Consider the following 21,586-nt stretch of genomic DNA (forward strand, 5'->3'; position numbering starts at 1 on the left):
TTAACTTATAAAGAGATCAGAGCCTGAAACAAGTATTAAAAAGAAATTTCTGCCTTTATTAGAATGGCATTTGGCCTTTTAAATATGCCAATTTTGGTAATCACATTATTGTTTTATTAAGAAATGACACTACAGAACTGCAATACTGGTCCAACATCTTCATCTTTTCTTTTAAAGCAAGAAACAGATGGGAGTAATTGGGAAGCACTAGCAAGCATCAGCTAATCCAGGAGACTCGCTTCCTAGTTCCAAAAGCACTTGCAAAGAAAACCATTAGGGGCTGGGGAGAGGGGAGAGGAGCAACTGATAATAACCGGAACCCATGAGTGTGTGCGCCATGTCTCATGAGGCTGCTTGTTGAATTCATCCTTTACTTGGTCATTTTTTTCCTCCATATTACAGTTTTTTTCTTTGACTTCTTTCCCTCAAAGTATAAAAGTATGAAATATAAACAAGCTCCTGCATGGCCCACTTAGAAGTGTCCAATTCACACATTATAGAGCTATCTACACCCATAAATCCCAGCAAATCTTGGATAGTTCAATAATATACAAAATATCAGGGCACAGAAAGAACTAAAATCCACTTCTTTTTGATACACATAAGATTCAAATATTCAATCTAAAGGAAAACATTTAATCATTTTGGCTCTCTTCTACATTTGCATGTTGATACACTCATTAAAATATTCCTGTATAATCAATCTTGTTTGGTCTTACTATTTCAAGTCAGGTTTAAAACCTTGAACCAGTCATTCCGACAAAACGGGTCATCGGAAAGCTTCTCGTTTCCATCTCCCTAACCCCAAAAAACAGCAAGTCCAGCCTACGACATGACTCCAAACACTGGATTATGACGACAAATGCTAGGCCCAGTTTCTTCGTAATCTTTCTTGGTATGGCATACTTGGTAGAACTCGGGCTGGAAGCAAAATAAAATAAAACAAAAAATGCTGTTTAAAGATCAAAATCCTCTCATCTTTCAATATGTTTTAAAAAGCACTTTAAAATAGATATTAAATTGTCAATATTCCTTTGGATAAGATTGGGGTCTGCTATTCATTTTCCCAGTTCTATGCCGAGTTACTATCTGGGAGTCCTTTTGGCCACCCTGGCCAACAACTCAAAAGAAGGTCTCTCCTATCTTGCATTGTTGCTTGTTATGTAGCCTTTAGCTATGTATATGGACTTTTATGAAACTATATTGTCCCCTTTAATCTTTGGTTATACTTTTACCGCTAGATGAGGAACAGCTGACCCTCCTAAAACAAAGACCTCTAGACAGGCTGACTAGATTCACCAGAAGGGCAAGTAGTGGGGAATGGCTGGGGGTGCCAACAACACAGCAGACAGTAGTAGGGATATCAGATTATAAGGGCTCTAGTGGGGGGAGGGAGGCTATGGGAAGATGCTATCTGAGAAGTGGGTGTAAAAATAAATAAAACAAACAAACAAAACAGTAAAGACATAAAAACAACCTAATGGAAAAAAAAGATATTAAAGTTACAATATTTATCAGTCCATCCACAGTACTTGGACAAAGCTTAAAACTCTTGAAATCATGACTTAAATCTACAAAAATCATGTCAGAACTAAGCTGTGCCACTTTTTTACTTCCTGTCATCTGCCTAATACCTGTCTCTCTTCTGCTTTGCAGTCTGGGGGAAGGAAAGGGTAACTGTCAAGTGTACAGTCTGTCCTGCTGAGGCTCTCCCACACTGCTCACTGAACAGTAATCTAAAGCGCAGTATGAGCTGAAGGTGGTGATAACTGTCCTGATCACACTGTAAGCACCCCCATCTCCCTGTCCTCACTTCTCTCTGCATTACCACATTCTCAAAGGGCAAAATTGCAACTGCACCTAGGTTACACGGCACAATCAAAGATGACTGAAATTAAGGAGAAAATTATCTTTAGTTCTTATTTTAAATGGTTTTATATATAACACTATAACTATTTAGCAAATCATGTAAAAGTCACTTTATTTTAATATTCCATTCCCTACCAGAACAACAATATTTATAAGACTATTTTTAGAACATGTTTTAAAGGAGCTTTAGAGATGTTTCAGTTTGGGGTGAGGATTCTAGAATATTCTTTTTGTAACATTTTATTTATAATTTTTATCTTATGTGTGTGAGTGTATTGTCTGCATGTATTTAAGTGCACCCATGTTGTGCAATGCCTGTGAAGGTCAGAAGAGGGCATCAGAATCCCCTGCAACTGGAGTTACAGATGGCTATTAGCCATCATGTGGATGCTGGGAATTGAACTTGAATCTTCTGCAAGAGCAGCCAGTGTTCCTAACCACTGAGCCATCTCTCCAACCCCTAAAATAATTTTCTTTATTCAGTTTCAAACATATTTCCTACAAAAATTAAATGTCATTTTCCACAAAATATTTATTTTTATTTTATGTATATGAATGTATTGCCTGTATATATAAAAAAGCACATCCATGTCATACAATGCCTGCGGAGGTCAGAAAAGGGCATAGGATCCCCTGGAACGAGTTACAGATGGTTATTAGCAACAACATGGGTGCTGGGAACTGAACCCAAGTCCTCTGCAAGAGCAGTCAGTGTTCTTAACTGCTGAGCCCTCTCTCCAGTTCCCCTTCATGGTTTTAGATACTTGAAAAGAAATACATTGCATGACACAGATGCACTTACAAACATGTAGGCAAAACACTCAAACATAAACACACACACACAAATAAATAAAAAATACTAATAACTTTTTAATGAGTATATTACCACACATCTAAAAGAATTTTCTCTACAATAGATGTTAAAATAAATGCTCACTCTGAAGTAAATGTCTAGCAAGCTAAAATTTAAAACAAGTATTAAATTGAAATAACTTCCAGTTTTAAAAATACATAATTTGTGAAGTTTCTTATGCTATATTTAGATTAGATTTAAAAAGAAATTATATTGTTGTTTCCATTAATCACTGATTGGGATCTTCTAGTAAAAGAAATAAAACTTTACAACTAAATTTATTAAAAAAATAAATAAAATTTTACAGCTAAATTTACATACCGTGGAAGCCAGCATCGAACCTCCAAACCAGACTGCATACCGTTGCATGTGGTGGGTAATAACTTGCACATCAATAGGCTTGGGCTAAAAAGAAGTGACACAATAACAGCATTTCAACAGCAAATTCAAGTAACAATTTCTGAATCACTTACCCTTAAATCTGCATGCACAAAAACAATATTTATACTAAATTCAAGAGATATAAACCTGCAACAACAGATTGTTTTCAGAGTAGAAGAGATGGAGCACTGGGGAAGGAGCACTGAGGAGGGAGCAGGGATGGGAACAGCAGAACAGAGAACCAGTACAGACTTCACAGTAGTTATTTACAGGAACTTATATTCTATAGAGCTGTAGGAGACAGGAGTCCAAACACTCCAAACAAAAATGGTAACTGTTTAGAGAGAAATGCTAATTACCCTGCTTTGATCTTACACCTTATACACGTGTTGAATTAGATTCTACCCCATAAATATAATTACTATGTCAATTAAATATTAAAGATAAAATCAAATACATAAATATAACTTTAAAAAGAAGAGACATGCATGGGGCGAAACAAAGTTACTGTTCTTTCGGCACTTATTTCAGGAAACAGCAATGAACGCTGAGACCACTAGTTCCAAGTTTGATGAGAAGCAGGACAGCTTCTTATTGAACATAAAGGTAAAATGAACAAACATACTAGAGAAGGATGCCAGCCAAGCGATTAAAGTTAATGGGGGGACAGTTCTCATTATCTGTTCCCTGATAAATGGACTAAAATGATACATCACTTCTTTGGTATTACTACCAAAATGCACAAACTGAACTAACTACCCATGGGAACATCAGACAAACCCAAACAAAGGAATAGCCTATATTCTTCAACCATTTGATTCCCCAAAACTAAGAACTTAAATTTTAAGGAGGTCAGAAGAAAACTGTGTAGAACTGATCCTCTACCTTTTTGTGGGTTCAAGGAATCAAATTCAGGACCAAAGACTGTGCAACAATCATACCCACTGAACCATCTTACTGGCCCCTAATACTCAGAATTTAAAACTACACCTGTAAAACGCAAATAAACCTTTTCTTCTAGTAGGAGATGTGTGTATATATACATATATATACACATGTATGTTGTGTATACATTTGTGTGTGTGTGTATATGTGTGTGTGTATATATATATATATGAATTAGTTGGTCGAGAAAGAGAAAAGTAAACATAAAAAAAAAACCATCATGTGTTGGGCATGGTAGTACGTGCCTTTAATCTCAGAACTTGAGAGGCAGAGGAAGGTCAATTTTTGTGAGACTGAAACAAATTTGGTCTACATAGTGAGTTCCAGGGCAGCTGGGACTATAGGGAGACCCCATCTCAAAAAGACAAACCACATCTATTATGTGAACTGACAGTCTGAGTATCAAGTCATGCCATTACTCAACAGACCTTAAAACAGATCGAATGAGCCAGAATATCATACCACGAATCTATGAACAGTAAGCACTTTCCATTGCAACTGGTAAATTCCTCTTAGTGCTCCTAAGTGAGAGAAGCTGGCCAACATTCCTGCCTCCACTGCAATAATAAGGGTTTTCAGCAAGAGCTGAGGAAAACCAACCTTCAATCTACCGCCACTCAGCTCCTCACTTAATTTCAGCCTGGCATCGACAGTTCTTTTTAAATCTCTCTGCAAGCGACGTCCAAAGTCCCTGAACATGGTTGAACCTCCAGAAAGGACAATATTCTGTATCAGTGGGAAAAACAACAATTATGATCTTAACTCAACAATGGCAGAAAATAAAGGTTTTAAAAATATTATATTAAAATAATATAATCCCCAAACATATCCACATGGTTTTGCTGTAAACACTGACCTTGTAGAGAGGACGCCTAACATCAATTGGGCAATTCTGAATGACTTCATCTACGACTTCTGAGATAGGCTGTGTAAAATCTGGATTAGCAAACTGAAAAATAAGTAAATTTAAAAATGAGAGATACATTGCTATTTACTTAAATATCATAGAATAAAAAGTCAAAGTATCCAGTTCCAGAGGTCTTAGAAAGCTGTTGAAAACAGATTTCAGAAGAAATGCAAATAAAATAATGATGATATATGTCATCCTATAAGTACAAGGAGATGGAGCACATAAAGTCACTCATACACTATGAGCTGGCAAACATCAGAGTTAAGAGCTACTGTACATTGCTAAGAGAATATGTGTATTTCAAACTACCATTTGGAAAACATTTGGCAATAGCTAATAAAAGGTTCAAATGCACACCGTAGTGGCTTTGCTTCTTCCAAAATCCCCAAAAGGAATTCTCACCCACACATTTTACATAAAATAGATTCACTGTAAACTTATTAAAAGTGAAAACCGCCACCAGTTTTAAAGTCTAATAACCACAACAATGACTGGCACATCAAACAAAGCATAGAAAAGGGGAAATGGGCACGAACACCCCAACCTTAGCCAAGCAACTATTGGTAGCTGATCCCTGCTCAGCGAGGGTCTTCTTTAAAGAGTGATATTAGATACGCTGACCAGGCTCCAGTGGATGAACTCACACTGAAACATAAACTTGACTCAATAGACCTCAACATATGACAGAATGCAAGAAATCTGGTGGGCAGGATATGGGGGGGACAGATGGTGGGGGAGTGTGTCTAAATATGATTAAGATGTATGAAATGCACAAAAATTCAATTAAAAGAATATGTTAAAGAGTTTACAAAGAAACTCATCTGTTGCCACCATACCTACTCTCCTTTCTAGCATTCCTCCACGCACCTGTCAGCATGTGCAAGTTACTCATTCTGAAGCTCAAAATCAATGCAGACTCTTCATATTCTTACTCCCCTCTCATTTAAGCAATTATTCTCCTTTACCTCCTTTCTCAATGATCTAGACATTAATTCACCTGAAAACTACAATGAACTCACCATCTTCTAACACAATTCAGATCTTTCTTCCACTTTAGAACCTTTTTTTTTTTTTGTCTTTTTGAGACAGGGTCTCCCTGTAGCCCCAACTGGCCTGGAACTCAGTATGTATACCAGGCTGGCCTCGAACTCACAGAGATCCTCCTGCCTCTGCCTCCCAAGTGTTGGGATTAAAGGCGTGAGCCACCACGCCCGGCTTAGAACCTTTTAAATACATCTGTTACTTCCATGTTGAAGATTGCCTAGCATAGATGCGACAAATACCCATCCAACAGTTCAGCTGACCTGTTTGTATCTCCTGAGAAGCTTCCCTGGTTCTCAAGCACTCAGAGTTTCTCTACACCCTCAACAGGTATTAGTGTTTGTTAAAGCAATTACTCCTATTTAATTCTTGCTTATCCTGAGCTCAATAAGGGTAAGATTAAACAATCTTTCATCTTTTTAAAAAAATATTTTGTTATTTTCATTTTATGTATATGAGTGTATTGCCTGCATGTATGTAAGTACACCTGTGTTGGGAAATGCCCTCAGAGGTCAGAAGAGGGTGTCGCATTCCCTTGGAACAGGAGTTATGGACAGTTGCTCACCACCATGTAGGTGCTGGGAATTGAACCTGGGTCCTCTGCAAGAGCAGTCAGTGCTCCTAACTGCTGAGTCATCTCTCCAGTCCCATAATATTCCATCTTATCTGAGAATATGAAAGTCACAGGTACTACGTGTTAAGTGAAAAAACAGAAACAAAAACTGTTTTTGATGCTAAGTACAATAGGCATTGAATATTAAAAGTTCTATTAACAGCCGAGCGTTGTGCACACCTTTAATCCCAGCACTTGGGAGGCAGAGGCAGGAGGATCTCTGTGAGTTTGAGGCCAGCCTGGTATACATACTGAGTTCCAGGCCAGCTGGGGCTACAGGGAGACCCTGTCTCAAAAAGACAAAAAAAAAAAAAAGTTAAATTCCTAAAACTGTTACCTGAAGAATTTATTATATTATTAATAAGCACCCAACTCAGTAGTTTAAGATAGTATTTATGTTCCTTAGATTTCAGAGATAAGAGACTATTCTATTAAATATGACAGTCAATTGAAGATTCTATGTACAATGGCCATTTTACACTGTGAGGAAAGGTATTTTCCAGAGCCTTTCCAATTTCTAAATGATTAGAAAACAAGCTTACCTCTGGATGAAAAAAGATTTCAGGTCCCAAGAATCTCTCATAACCAACATCAATGGAGAATTCTTTCTTTGAGATAGCATTGACTCCAGTGTACTGTTTAATCCACTTTGACCCATCTGTGTCATACTTGTTAAACTCTTTTACTAAATCTGGGCAGACATAACTATAGCGTTCCTTAAAAATGAAAACAAAGAAACAAAGGTAATTTTTTCAGCTCACTTTAGGAAAAGTAAAAATAGGATAGTGAATAGTATAAAACAGAATCAAATGAAAAACATCTTCATTAAATAAAATTAGGAAATTATAGTGGGAAAAATTCATGCTAAAGTATCATACTGTACAGTACAAATGCTGGCTCATCTATATATAATTTCTGACTTCATTTGTCAACTGAACTAAAATTTGCAAGATTAGACTCAGTCTTCACTATTTTAATGTTATTTTCTGAAAACATTAAAGACCTCACCATCTTATATTACTTCAGTAAAAACATTCTAGAAAAGAAAACTAATATAGTACACACAAATAAAAAAGAATTGCTGTTAACTATACAAATTAATATAGGTCAAAACTAATGCTGATCAAAGTAAAGGGGTAAAGGAAAAAGGAAGAAAATACAAACTACTTTGCTATTATCTGCAAGACTGAATTAGTCCATGTGATTATCCTAGCCATGTCTCTGACTATAATCCACTGGTTCTACTCCTCTTGGGAATTGTGAGTAATATACACACTTTTCCCATAATTTTACACATCAAGGACATTTTCCAAGATAGATGCAAATATTATCACTAATAACAAAAAGACATAATGGAAAAGATTCCTAGAAAATGGGGATAAACTTCATTAACCTTACATATCTTTTCTCTCCAAACCTTGGAAGGTGAAAGGTATAAAGAGATGTTCCTTAAAAAACATTTGCCTGAGGTTCAGTGTGGTGGCACAGCACCCTGGAAAGCAGGTGGATCTTTGTGAGATTGAGGCCAGCCTGGTCTACACAGCAAGTTCCAGGCCAGTTAAGACTATAAGGGAACCCTGTCTCAAAAGACAAAACAAAAACAAAAACCACACACCAAAAAGACAATTACCTGAACATCAGTTTTCCCTGGAATAAATTTAAATTCTTATCGTTTGTGTGATTTCCTTTGTTTTAATGCCATACATTCCCCAAAGAAATAGGAACAATAGCGTTCATACTTAGGTTTTAGGTTACCACTTTGAGGTAACTTTGGGTGGTTTCTTTAATACACAGGAAAACTATTTCCTGTGTCTTTCAAGCATCTTCATTCCTAAGCTTGAAAGAATAAAGAAAGAAACCTCATACATGTAATACAAAGAGGTGAAAATAAATGTAGTTATTTTCACAAGAGCAGTTTTACTTTCACATATTTAAAGCATGAGAACTACAAAAAATTGTTTTACTGCTCAATTGCAAATCTGAACAGCAATACCAAAAAATGAGGAATATATGGATAGCATGCACAAAACACTGATATAATTGAGTTTATATGCACCCCCCCCCCCCAAAAATGGAAAATCCCAAAGTGCCTCAGTTTCCTGTGCCATATCACTTGAGCCACACAGGGCCTCTACACCAGAGCTCAGTGAGTCAGTTACATCAAAACAACTTTAATAAAGGAAAGCTGTTAGAATTAAGATAGTCAGTAAGTAAACCAAGAGGTAATGATTCCAGGGTAAACTAAATCTTTACTATTAATAAAAGGAACAATCACAAAATTGTATGTTTGTATACTTGCTAAAACATTCTTGTATGGGCTGGACATCTAGCTCAGTGGTTAAGAACGCTGGCTACTCTTGTAGAGGACCTGGTTCAGTTCCCAGCACCCTCATGCTGGCCAACTACCACGTATAATTCCAGTTTCAGAGGAACCAACACCCTCTTCTGGCCTGTTTCCACTGCACTCAAAGGCACACTTCCATACAAGTAGGCAAAACACTCATAGACATAAAATAGTTTTAAAAAATTCTTGTGCTAGTTCATTCAGTTTGAAGTGTGGAGAGCCCCGATTTCCTTGTGAAGAATAGAGAAAACTAACTGAGAGGAATCATTCGTGACTGGCTGACAAGACTTCAGTGTTGATGAATTCTTCTTCTGTCATTGCTATGCATGTGACTTGTATTTTGGGCTGAACACAATTCCATCACTACCATTTTACCTTCACTGCTTTTGCAGTTTCCAGGGACTGTTCTGGAGGGATTCCTACTTCCCGATCTCGCAACAGTTGCTGAATAAAATATGTTATATCTCGTCCTGCGATTGGAATGTGTTTAATACAGCTGCCGATTACATACCCTTCAGCCTGGGAGGGAAAAAAGGTGTCAAATTCACTCTCAGTATTCTCAGACTTGCAAGAAGGCTCAAAGGGTAAAGCATTTGCTTCGAAGACTACCAACCTGAGTTTGATCCCTAGAACCCACAAAACAGGAGAGAACCAACTCCACAAAGTTGTCCTCTAACTTCTACAGGCATGCCCTGATACACACACACCCCATCCCACTTTAACACAGTAATAAAAAATTTTTAAAAAGTACATTTTAAAAAGTTAATTAAAAAATAAAAACTCATTTCTCAGGCAGATATGGTAGACATGCCTGTGATCCCAACATTTGGAAAAGCTGGGACAGACATTGGTGTCTTCCTTTATCATCCTCTTACTGCCTTGAAATAGGGTCTCTCACTTGATCAGCTCACTGTTCATCGCTAGGCCAGCAAGGTCTTGGGACGTCTTCTCTCTGTCCCCCAATGCTGGGCTTATAGGCATCCACAGTCTTGCCCCGCTTTTTATGTGGGTGCCAGGGACTCAGGTCTTCATGCTTACAGAAGAACTGCTCTTACTGAGTGATCTACCCCACACTCCATAATTATTTTAGGTACCACTAAGAAAGAAAAATGAGCTATCATAAATTATAAAAGCTATCAAATGCTGGACACATCCTAATAACTAAGATACTAAGACACATCCAAAGGTTGAACAAAAGGTGGTACCTACACAGTAAAATGTTACTTAGCAATATAAAGAAATGAACTGATATATATGCTACAACATAGATGATTTTGAAAACGTCAGGCTAAGAGAACACAGCCAGTCACAAAAGACCACAGAGTACATGTTTCCATTTATATGATGTTACTAGACAGGCAAATCTATTCACATAGAAAGACTGTTGCTGCCAAGTGTAACCTACATTTTACTGATAAACTGTCATGTGTTGTTTGAGCTCACTGAGAAAAGCAATCCCAGGATATCCCTCCTGTGTCTTTTTGTCTTGCTCCTTCATGATCCAGGATACCAGCTGAAGTTGTCAGTACAATGAAACCAAACTGGAGGGATAGGAGCAGACTGTTCTGCCATTTCCCTAGTTCTCTGAGCTGTAGGTCAAATCTGGGGCTGATCACTCTCCTGTATCTAAGCTGCCTGTGAGATTCACAAAGATGTCCCAGCTCTGTGATTACCATAGTTACAAACAGAACTGAGACTTTGGAGCATAGCCTGACAATAACCTGGCATTTGCCTCTTTTCAGCACTGGTGATGCTCCTGTAAGCTTCAGTCAGGACATTCACATGCACCATGATGGTGGTCCAGAAGGATGGAGAAAAGTGGAAAGAGCTTGTACATTTTGTAAAAGTGTCCTTATTCATATTATTTAACCTTCCTGATGAGTCATTTCACGTTGCATTCAGGCATTTTTTTCACCATCCTTACCACAGGAATGACGTGAGTGACTCCGTCGCCACTGTCTATTACCGTCCCCGTCAGTGTCCGTTCTCCTACTTGTCTTGAGGTCCAGGATGCAGCTAAGGCAAGAACAGCCTTGAAAACAAAGGACAGACAAAATTAAAACTGTTAAAGAATTACTAGAAAAAAAGTTTAAGAGTACTTTATTCGAATTTAAATGTAAAATTTATAGAAAGAAAATAGAAAACTGTTTACTTTCTATTTTTATTATGAGAAATTTACAGGTTTGTTTTGCTCTCAAGAGAACATTTAGAAAGTTCACAGGTTTCAGTAAGGATCGTTTTTCTACTAAAGTCAAAAACATTACCAAGAGGAACATCAAAGAGTTACATTTATAAAACTGCATTGCCAGAACTTAAAACATTTTCACATGGTCTGTTAAAAATTACCAGGTAAAAAGGACACAACTATCCGATCATCAAAACAAATAAAAAAACAATCATTCTTAAAACTTTATTTAAAGTTCTTAAAGTCAACTGGCAGTTAGGGCCAGTAATAAGTACTTAACTGAAAAGACCATTGTATACTTCCAAACACTATGAGCTAATCAGAAAACAAAACTGATGAGATACTATACCATTTTTCTTAGGAAATAGCTTGCCATGGCCAATACAACACAATTCTTTTCTTTAAAAAATATTTTTGAAAAATAAAACTTGGAAAACTAAGACTATAAATAGAATTTATTTTTTAAAAGTTAATTTCTTGCTGGGCATGGTGGCGCATGCCTTTAATCCCAGCACTCGGGAGAAAGAGGCAGGCAGATCTCTGTGAGTTCAAGGCCAGCCTGGTCTACATAGTGAGTTCCAGGACTGCTTGGGCTATAGGGAGACCCTGTCTCAAAAAAAAAAAGTTAATTTCTTACCAGGATATTTGAGTATAACTAGGAACAGAGAGAAATAATTTACCTACTTGCAATACAATAGCTAAAAAGGTATCTAGTCTAACCTTCCTACTTGAAAAAAACAAAAAACAAAACAAAAAAAAAACCCCTCACAAATCCTCCTGCCTCAACCTCCTGAATTATATGTAGCCAAGTCATCATACCTGGCTCACCCTTCCATTTTAACAAAAGATCATTTTAATATAATGACAATACAATTTAAATACAATTTCAAGTTTCACAATGAAAGTTTTCATACGTGAAAAGGAAAGCTGTGAAAGACTTCATTTTGAAATACCCTCTTTTTTAGGAGTTCAAATCTATCCGTCATTTACAACTAGAAACTATCTTTTGATCATTTCTACAATTAAGACCCAAACTAGAATATATATTATCACCCTGTGTTACAGAAATCTTACTGACTTCGGAACAGAACAGACGTTAAATGAGTGAATGAAAAGTGCTAAGTGAGGAAGCCAGGAACGGCATAGCACTCGAGAGACTGAAGCACAAGGACCTCAAGTCCAATGCCAGTCAGCTCTGTGTAACAGGAGCTCTGCATAACAGGAAGTTCTAGGCCAGCCCGGTTACACTATAAAAACCCAGTCTAAAAAAAAAAAAAAAATCAAACAAAATACAGCACACATGCTAGCACATGCCTGTAATCCAGCACTTGGGAGGCTGAAGCAGGAGGATCACAAATTCAAGGTCAGCCAGGTCTACATAATGAATTAAAGGTCAGCCTGGGTTACAAAATGAGATCCTATCTCTAAATAAACAAAAGAAATAAAGAGGGAAAAAGAAACACACACATACACATATTTAGGAACTGAAAAAAATTAGAGGTGTGAGAGGTGTGGAGGTCAGAAGACAACTTGCAGGAGGTCCATTCTCTCCTTCCACCCTGTAGACCCTGGGGATTGAACTCAGGCTGTCAAACTTGGCAGCAAGTACCTTTACCTACTAAGTCACCTTGTCAGTCCTATTAACCTACTTTCTTTAGAAATTCTTTTTATCCCCCTGTCTAAATAACTCTGTTTCCTAACTGTTCTAAATTATCAACTCTGGAGAACTATGGTATGATTTGAATTATGGTTAAGCTTTCACCAGAAAGAAAGATACGCACATTTTAGGAGTAAATGAAGCCTGAATAAAACGTGAAAGTCAAGCTTAAATATGTAGAATTTGCTTACCTGCACAGCAATGTACAGGCCTGGAACATTGAATGACTCAAACATTATTTCAGCAGTATATTCCCTGTTTTCTGGAGTATTCAGTGGAGGTTCAGTCTATTGAATTGAATAACATTTTAAATAAAAAATAACATTATTTTGGAAATTTATAGGCAATTTTTAAAATTAATAATTTATTATATATGTTTAAAAGGAATTACATTTACAGGCAGAAAGACTATAGGAAAACTAAAACAGACTTATACATATATGAAAACAGCACAGTTACTTGTATTAAAAGATTCCCCAAACAGAAGTGTTTGATACCACTGAGTGACCAGAAAAATGCAAATTAAAGCCAAATTGGGAATTCCTGTATACCTACCATAATGACTAAAACTAAAGACTAACACACCAAGAATGCTAAATAGAATGTAGGAGCAATCAGACTACTAACAGTGTTGATAGTGTGAAAAGTGGACAATGCTCTAATCCTACAAAACCAGTAATGCACCTGTCATAAAAATCAAAGCAAGTCCACATGTCCAATCACAAGAGAAATGAGAGTATGTCCATAAAGAAACCTGTACAATAATGTTCAAAATAGCTAAACTGTACTAATCAAAAATAGAAAACAAGGGCTGAATCTCAAGATTATGCTTCATGACATAAGTTTACCACAACACACCATGTAAGATTTCATTTATATGTTAATCTCACCTTCTAAAAACAAAACAAAAAACAGAACAGTGCTTGCCTCTAGGGAATGGGAAGCATACATTAGGGAAGGCCAAGAGAACCCTCTTCAGGTTGATAGTATGTTATTTATGTTGACAAGGGTTGTCATTCAAATCTTAAAATTTATCCAGTAGATCCCTGAGGGGGGGTGGTGAATACCTGTAATCTTAGCATGAAAGACTGAGGGAGAACAATCCTTTCAAGGACATCCTTCTTGAGTTCAAGTCTAATCTGAGCTACATACCCTATCTCAAAACAAAACAAAACAAAACAAAAATAGTAAGTCATACCGTGTACTTACCAAAAGAAAATAATGGTCTTCGGGTTCTGCCCTTAAATATTTAAAAATCACTTGCTCCATAAATCTTTCCATTAAATCCCAATCTTCAACTATACCATGGCGGATTGGCCACTATTAAAACAAAATCCGCAAATTATGTCTTATTAATGTAAACTCTACAAACACAAAAATAGGGAATATTAGATCACTAATAGATACTTGCAAAGGATGTAATTCTTTAGGTGTGATGACACCACAGGTACTTAGGCTAGACACTGAAGTACAGATACAGAGATAAATTAAAGTATTTCTATAATGTATACTCAGGTGCTTGAAGAGAAAATATAAGATGAATATATCAAAAATATTCTTAAAAGGGGGCTAGAGAAGGTACATCAAAAGTTAAGAGCACTGGCCACTCTTCCTGAGGACCCAGATTTGGTTCCCATATCCACATGGCAGCTAAAAACCATCTGTAGCTCCAGTTTGGGATCCGATGCCCTCTTCTGACCTCCGTGGGCACTACATGACACAGATGTACTTTTACCTTGAATGCAGGTAAAACATATGGATAAAATTTTTTAAAACAAAAATGTTTAAAAATTTTAGATGGAAGGTCATGTTAATAGAGTTCAAAATAGTAATACTACATCAATAAATAAAAATAGTAAGTATATATAATAGCTAGAATAATAATTAAGCATACAAAATTTAATTTCTAAGAAGGTTATAAGTACTTGTATAGACCCACGTTCTAAAAGTGTACCAGGGCATTCAGGTTACTACAGCAAATTCATAAGGATGACTCCTATGGACAAGGTTTTAAATTTCCCAGAGATACATACACCAGACAAATGCCATGCGCTAGCTAGTGAGCAGCTCCAACATCAGAGCATGCTCTTTCTATGACTGCACTTCTTTGAAAAGTTTTCTGCTGCTGCTGTGATAAAAACCAAGTATCACACAAAATAAAATCCATGTAAAACAAGAAGTTTAAGTGACAATGTCTGCTGGGCATGGTGACATAGTCCAGCTCTCAGGAGGCAGAGGCAGATCTCTGTCAAGTTCAAGACGAGCCTGGTCTACATGTCAAGTTCAAGGCCAGCCAGGACTGCACAATGAGACCCTATCAAAAAAAGAAGAAAGTGGCAATGTCCAATCCATTCCCTGTCTGAGCAGCTATCCAGGGTCTAACAGGCATAAACACACTAATGATGTAAAAAGAAAGTAAAAGTATTTCCCTTTTGACTTAAGCTGCTTTTACATGTGGTTACTTCTTGAACCTAGCCACCTAAATCAACTGCTACATTTTTTTTTTTTTGAAAATGGAGGCACTGAGTAGGTTCCCAAATCAATATCTAAGGATGAATGAGTAAATAACCATAGTATTTGGTCCTTAGTACCCCCAGCCTCTTCAACGCTTAAGACATGTTATAGCATTATAAAAGGACTTTAAATTGGGTGTGGTAGCACACACAGATGTAATTATCAACCCTGGGGGAGCTGTGGCAAGAAAATCTTGCGTTTATTAGAGGCTAGCCTGAGCCATGTGGAAAGGTCTGTTTCAAAACACTAACAAATGACAACAAAAAGACATACTCCCTGGTTTGCTTCAGAGAAGGATCACTAGTGGAAATTTACCAATTTAAATGTTCTAAGTGATAGGCTGAACAGGCTCCAGTTGATAAATTCACACCAAGGGACATTTGGGAACACAAACTTAACTCAACAGACCTTAACATATATGACAGAATGCATGAAATCCGGTGGCTATGGGGGGGAGGTGTGCAGAGAGAGAAAGGCGAGTCTAAATATGATTAAGATGTATAGTATGAAATGTACAAAAACTTCAATAAAAAAACAGTAAAAATAAATTAAAAATTAATTTTAAAAACATTCTAAATGTTATCTATTCAGCAATTATTGAAGGGTGCTGTGAGCTACTACTAAAAAAGCCTTCTTTCTAGTAAAAGAAGAAAATAAAAACAAATGTTTCATTGTACGTTATGATTGACTGATTTTGAGACAGGGTCTTTCAGTGTATCCCTGGCTACCCTCACATTTGTTATGTAGCTCAGGTCACATGATGCCTCCCTGCTTCAGCCTCTAGAGTGCTGGGTTTATAGGTATGCACTACCCCACCCAGCACATTGTTAAGACCTGTTTTTATTCTTTCTTTCTCTTTGGGACAGGGGTCTCACTATGTAACAGCTAGCTGGCCTGAACTTGCTATGTAGACCAGGCTGGCCTTGAATTCAGGGATCCACCTGCCTCTGTCTCCTGAGTACTGGGCTTAAATATGTGTACCACCATGCCCAGCACAACAGAAGTCTCTAAATTAGATTTTTAAAGAAATAAAATCTATCTCCAGAACAAGACGATCAACAAAATGGCTTGCAAATGAAGGTTTAACTGAGAAAGTCGTATCTATAACAGTTCTTAAACAGAGATCTCAAGTTTTAGCTTTTGTCTTTTCTGGGAGGTAGAGGGGAGGATGAGACAAAGTAGGAAAGAACATATAAAGATTAGAAAAAGATAAAGTAAATAATGCATAATAGACCAAAATAGACACTGAAGCTACTAATGAAACTGCATGTCTAAAAGTACATGAAGGCTACCTTCAGTCAAGGGGACCAGATTCTCAAAACCATGTTTGCTTTGCACTTGGACTGTGTTCTATCATAGGAGAGTAGAACGGGAAAAGAGGGAGAACGGAAGGAGAAGAGAGTAAAGTAAACCGAGGGCAGTGCTTAGGAGATACTAACACTGGGAAAGCAGTAAAGGCAGAATCAGTGACAATAGGGGAAAATGTGAGGCAGAGAACCAAGAGTAGGGCCCAGCGGATGGCTGAGAGGGTAAAAGACCTCTCTCCTGTGTAAGCCTGACGACCTGAGTTCCATCACAGGAACCCTTGGAGGAAAGATATCAGACTCCTGAAAGTTTCCTCTGACCTCCACACGTGCTCTGTGGCAGATGTACACATACACATACACATACACACATACATACACACACACACACACACACACACACAAAGGACCTTTTAAAAAAAGAGAGAAGATTAAAAGAGAAATAATTTTAGGAAACAAACATGTCAAAAAGACACGTGATTGGATTCAACAGAGAAAATAATTTGAAATTCATAAAGGTCTGGTATTAAAAGGAAAGAGTAAATGAAGCATAGCTAAGTCCCTGAGGACTAAAGGTAGGAATAAGGTGGAGAGCAGCTCTGTTCATAGCAATTGTGACCTGAAATGTGTCTGACAGAATCTGTGGAAGAAAAGAATGGCCTCTTGGCTCACAGACTTCACCTTCAATGATTTCTTTTCTATTTTGGCCAGTTTAGTTCTCATCCTTACCATCATCCCTAAATCCCTGAAACCCAGGCAGTCTTCTCTAATCATTATTCCTTACTAGTCTAGCAAACAATACTCCCTCAATACACCTCTTATGACCATGACTAAGATTTTCAGTCCCCTGTCCTAACACTCCCTAACCATGAAGATACACACACACACACACACAGAGTGGATTTTTATGCCCCATCAACTCTGATGCTATCTATCCACACCCAACCTATCATGACCCTGCCGTGAAAACCCATCTACACCCACAATGTTGACAGTATACAGTTATGTGTGCATGGACTGATAACAAAGACTTCAGCTCTTTCATTGATCTCTGGTAATAGATTCTTTCCTTTTATACCATAAAGGTAGAGAGAATACCAAATTTACATGTGGCTTATGAACTTGGAGGGGGTTCATGCTGTGAGACTGAGAGTCTCATGAATCTGCCTAAAACAAAAAAACCTATCAGCAGATCCTATGGTGGTTCTGTATATGCTGCATGTGTCTGGAACAGCATCAAAATATCATACTTACCAAGGAGCAGGAAGTTGTATTAAGGTATTGAAGGCAGAAAAGGTTCCAAAAGTTACATTTTTTAAATGAGGCACTGGGGCTAAAGGGGGGGCACACTAAGAATCCACACTTGATTTGTTCTTTTCAAAGAACTTCACTGTCTGGCCAGTCTGCATTATGCTCACCCTGATTCTCCACAACGATGATTCTTCAGTGACTTGACCACACTGATTTCACATTTTCCCAGGAACCCTTCCCCTGAACAGCAGGCGACACCAAGTGTCTTTCACAGAGAAAGGAAAAATTCAAGAGCCAAGAATGTAATCTCCTTCACTAAATCTGCAGAACTTCTACTATAATGTTAGTAATATTCTCAGCACCAATTTTAAAAATATTTATTTTATTTTTAATTATATGTATCTATGTGTATGTGCACATGAGTGCACGTGCCCCCCAAAGGTTAAAAGGGTGTCTAACCCCCTGGAGCTGGATTTACAAGTGGTTGTAAGCTGCCCAATGTGGGGGCTGGGAACAAAACTTGGATCTTCTGCAAGATCAGCAAACACTTAACTGCTAAGCCATTTCCCAAGTCAGTCCAGTTCCACCCCATTTAAAATTTGATCTGTACTTTAGATCTCATTCCTCTAAGCTTTCTCAAAGACTTTATGTGTCATCTTTCAGGTTTCTAGACTAGAACTTAGCATTTAAACCTCTCTCCCATCTTAATCAGGCAATCTATCATCTCTCCCTCTCCCAGTCACAATCAAACCTCATGAAATAGTACCCTTATTGTTTTTCTTTACCTGATTAACCATTCACAAACTGCATTCACCTAGCTCCTCTATACTTGTAAAACTACGCACTCCAACCTACTCACTATCTCATTTATCAGGTATCTTTCTTGATATTCCATGCTATTTATCTGTACACTCATTCTGTCCCTCTCTACTCAAGGCTACTTACTTAGTGCACTTCTCAGGCTCATCTCTTGCTATGGACTTCCCTGATAACTGCATTAACCTCCCAAAGTAACTGATATCTCCCTTATCTCTGTCTTTAGCTGTCTTTTTTGTTTTTGAGCTCCAAAGCCCACACATTGAACTGTCTGGAAATATGTCAGATGCCTCACAGGTACTTCAAATAAACAATGTACTAAAAGTTCAACGTATTCTCTCCTCCCTATACCACCCCAATACTCTTCTTTTAATGTTCTTAATCTCAAGAGATAAGGAATAAAACTACATGGGAACTAGAAGTACCCTCAATTACTGTACCTAGTTACCAATGGTATCTCACTAATCATTCTTGGTTACTCTTTAAATACTTTTTTACTCTTGACAAAAATAAATTTTCACACACTTCTAGGTCAGACTTTTAAATTTCTATGCAAAAGTAAATATATGCCGGGCATGGTGGTACACTTCTTTAATCCCAGCACTCAGGAGACAGAGGCAGGCAGATCTCTGTGAGTTCAAAGCCAGCCTGGCCTCAATAGCGAGTCCAAGACCAGCTGGAACTACAGGGAGACCTGTCTCAAAAAGAACCCCCCGCCAAAAAAAGTACATGTATAAGTGGTAGATCCCATTAAATGACACAAATATCTAATCAGTAGAATCCACAATAAGGTTTATATTTGATAGGTATTTTTCCCTCTATAAGCAAATGGTAAGAAAAAAAGATAAAATGCGAATGGCAAAAAAAAAAAAACAAAAGACTCACAAGGCTTAGGCTTATCAACTAAATCTAATGAGCAGATCTAATCTTGATCCAAACAAATTAACCAATATAAGTAACAATCATGGAAATTTACTAAGCACTGACTAGAAGATATTGAATAATATTAAGAGATAAGTACATATGATTTACTATAAAATAAATAGGGAAAAGAGTCAACAAAGTAAGATTATTTACAAGTTGATAATTGCCAAAACTAAGTTATGGTATTTTTTCTTCATTTGTTTTGTTGTTGTTTGGAAACCAAGTCTCACCATGCAGCCCTGGCCTGACAGGAACTCAGTGTATAGACCAGGGCTGCCTCTGCCTCTGGGAGTGCTGGCTTAAAGAGTACACCACCTTATCCAGTGCTTTTCTCTTTTAGATATGAGTTTTTCTATTCTAACGTTTTAGCATTTACACATGTGAGCACACATGATTTTCATTTCTCTCTATCCTTACTGCTATCACCTTAGTCCAAGCTACTAACATCCTGTCTTATCCCATTTCCTCAGAATCATGCTTGCCTCCCCTTCCATAATTTCTCTTCACTGTTCAAAGCACTACAATAATTTCTTTACATGGATTCTCTGATTAAGGTTCCCAACAACCCTGAAGTACTAATAGTTCCATTATATAGATTAATAAGCTGAACACAGAAATTAAGCCACTGAATGACATCATGGAACCAGAAAGAGCACAACCAGAACTCAAGTTCCCACAGGCAGCCTCATTACCACTGTTCATCTAGGAAACCCATGAATGCTGCCTGCAGGTTAGAGATCCTGGTGCCTATGCAGCCCCTGGACTTCTTTCTTTTTGTTTCATGTATGTGAGGTGAGCTGTGCTGCTCTGGTCTCCTTCATACTAAAGTCTTCTTGTATACTGGCTACTCTGCTTGCAGACCTCACCTAACTCCTATTTTATATTTCAGCTTAATGATTTATTATTCCTCAAGGACTGCTAAATCCCCCAACTAGGCAAGATACTCCTGTGGCACATGCCCAGATATCTTATGCTTCTCTTTTACTAACCCTACAATCCATAATAATTTTTCAATGTTTCCCTTTTTACTACATTATAAATAGTCTATCAAGCCAGGCAAAGAAGCTGGTTCTTATTTTCCACTTTCTTCTCAGCAGACAGCAAAGTTTTTGTTTTGTTTTACATACAGTGGTTATTCATTAACAAATTAGAAGAGAAAGAAGAAAGCACAAAAGAGGAAATGTGCAAACTCAAGGAAGGTCAGTGTTTGCCTTCTGGAAACACTGAGGTGAGAGCTGTTGACAAGCACATAGAGGAAACTTCTCTGTTACTAGATTTGCTCTTGAACTCATAGAGGTGGTCATAAAAACCCCTAAAGATGTACAATGAAGACTTGACATACTACTGTGTATAAGTTATATTTCAACTGAGAGGATTTGGGCAAGAAAGAAGAGATGGAAAAGGTAGAAGAAAGAACAGTATTTCTAGATGACTTAAGCTTCCAAAACAAAAGGTTTGTGTTTGAATCTAGGGGGGCTCCCTCTAGATATGGCAATGCAGAGGAAAAGAAAACTCAAACCCACTGAGGGCCCCAAGATCATGTGGGTATGGGAAAGTAAATCTGTTCACTTCTACTTCTATAGCTTAAAATCCTCCCTCCCCGACAGAGGGCAGCAATTAAGCCACAGAGAAGATACACCTATGGTTAAGAGCTTAACTCACTACTTTTGAAAGAAGATCATATTTCTTTATATAAACCACAGAAACGTACCTTTGTCGCATATGTAGGTTTTTCTATTGCTTCATCACCAATGAAGAAGTCTAGGTCATCCACACCTTTCATCACCCTCCTCTGGGCTTGATCACCTACTTTTGCTGACTCTTTAATCGCAATACCTTTGAAATAAGTTATTTAGACATTTTTAAAAAATTCATTTCCTCAAACAAAACAACTTGCCCTCCCTTTGATTATAAACTGTTACTTAAAAAACATGACCTAGGGTATTTAAACTGTCAAACTTATGAACAAAGGCCATGAA

The 21,586-nt window shown here is 37.5% G+C and overlaps 1 protein-coding gene across 1 annotated transcript in view; it reads right to left on the reverse strand.

The window, feature by feature from the left end:
• Window positions 1-35: 35 nt before the first annotated feature.
• The window catches only part of Actr3 (actin related protein 3), a 40,353-nt gene continuing 18,802 nt past the window's right edge, over window positions 36-21,586 (reverse strand). The window contains exons 3-12 of the mRNA XM_008834546.3: window positions 21,319-21,443; window positions 14,008-14,118; window positions 12,990-13,085; window positions 10,881-10,988; window positions 9,332-9,475; window positions 7,155-7,328; window positions 4,905-4,997; window positions 4,649-4,774; window positions 3,044-3,127; window positions 36-921 (exon numbers count right to left, since the gene is read on the reverse strand). Coding sequence (XP_008832768.1) covers window positions 826-921; window positions 3,044-3,127; window positions 4,649-4,774; window positions 4,905-4,997; window positions 7,155-7,328; window positions 9,332-9,475; window positions 10,881-10,988; window positions 12,990-13,085; window positions 14,008-14,118; window positions 21,319-21,443 — 1,157 coding nt within the window. The 3' untranslated portion in view covers window positions 36-825. The remainder of the gene's footprint in view (window positions 922-3,043; window positions 3,128-4,648; window positions 4,775-4,904; window positions 4,998-7,154; window positions 7,329-9,331; window positions 9,476-10,880; window positions 10,989-12,989; window positions 13,086-14,007; window positions 14,119-21,318; window positions 21,444-21,586) is intronic.

Source organism: Nannospalax galili, unplaced genomic scaffold (genome assembly GCF_000622305.1).
Source record: "Nannospalax galili isolate Female #2095 unplaced genomic scaffold, S.galili_v1.0 scaffold37, whole genome shotgun sequence".
In the NCBI taxonomy this organism is placed as follows: domain Eukaryota; kingdom Metazoa; phylum Chordata; class Mammalia; order Rodentia; family Spalacidae; genus Nannospalax; species Nannospalax galili.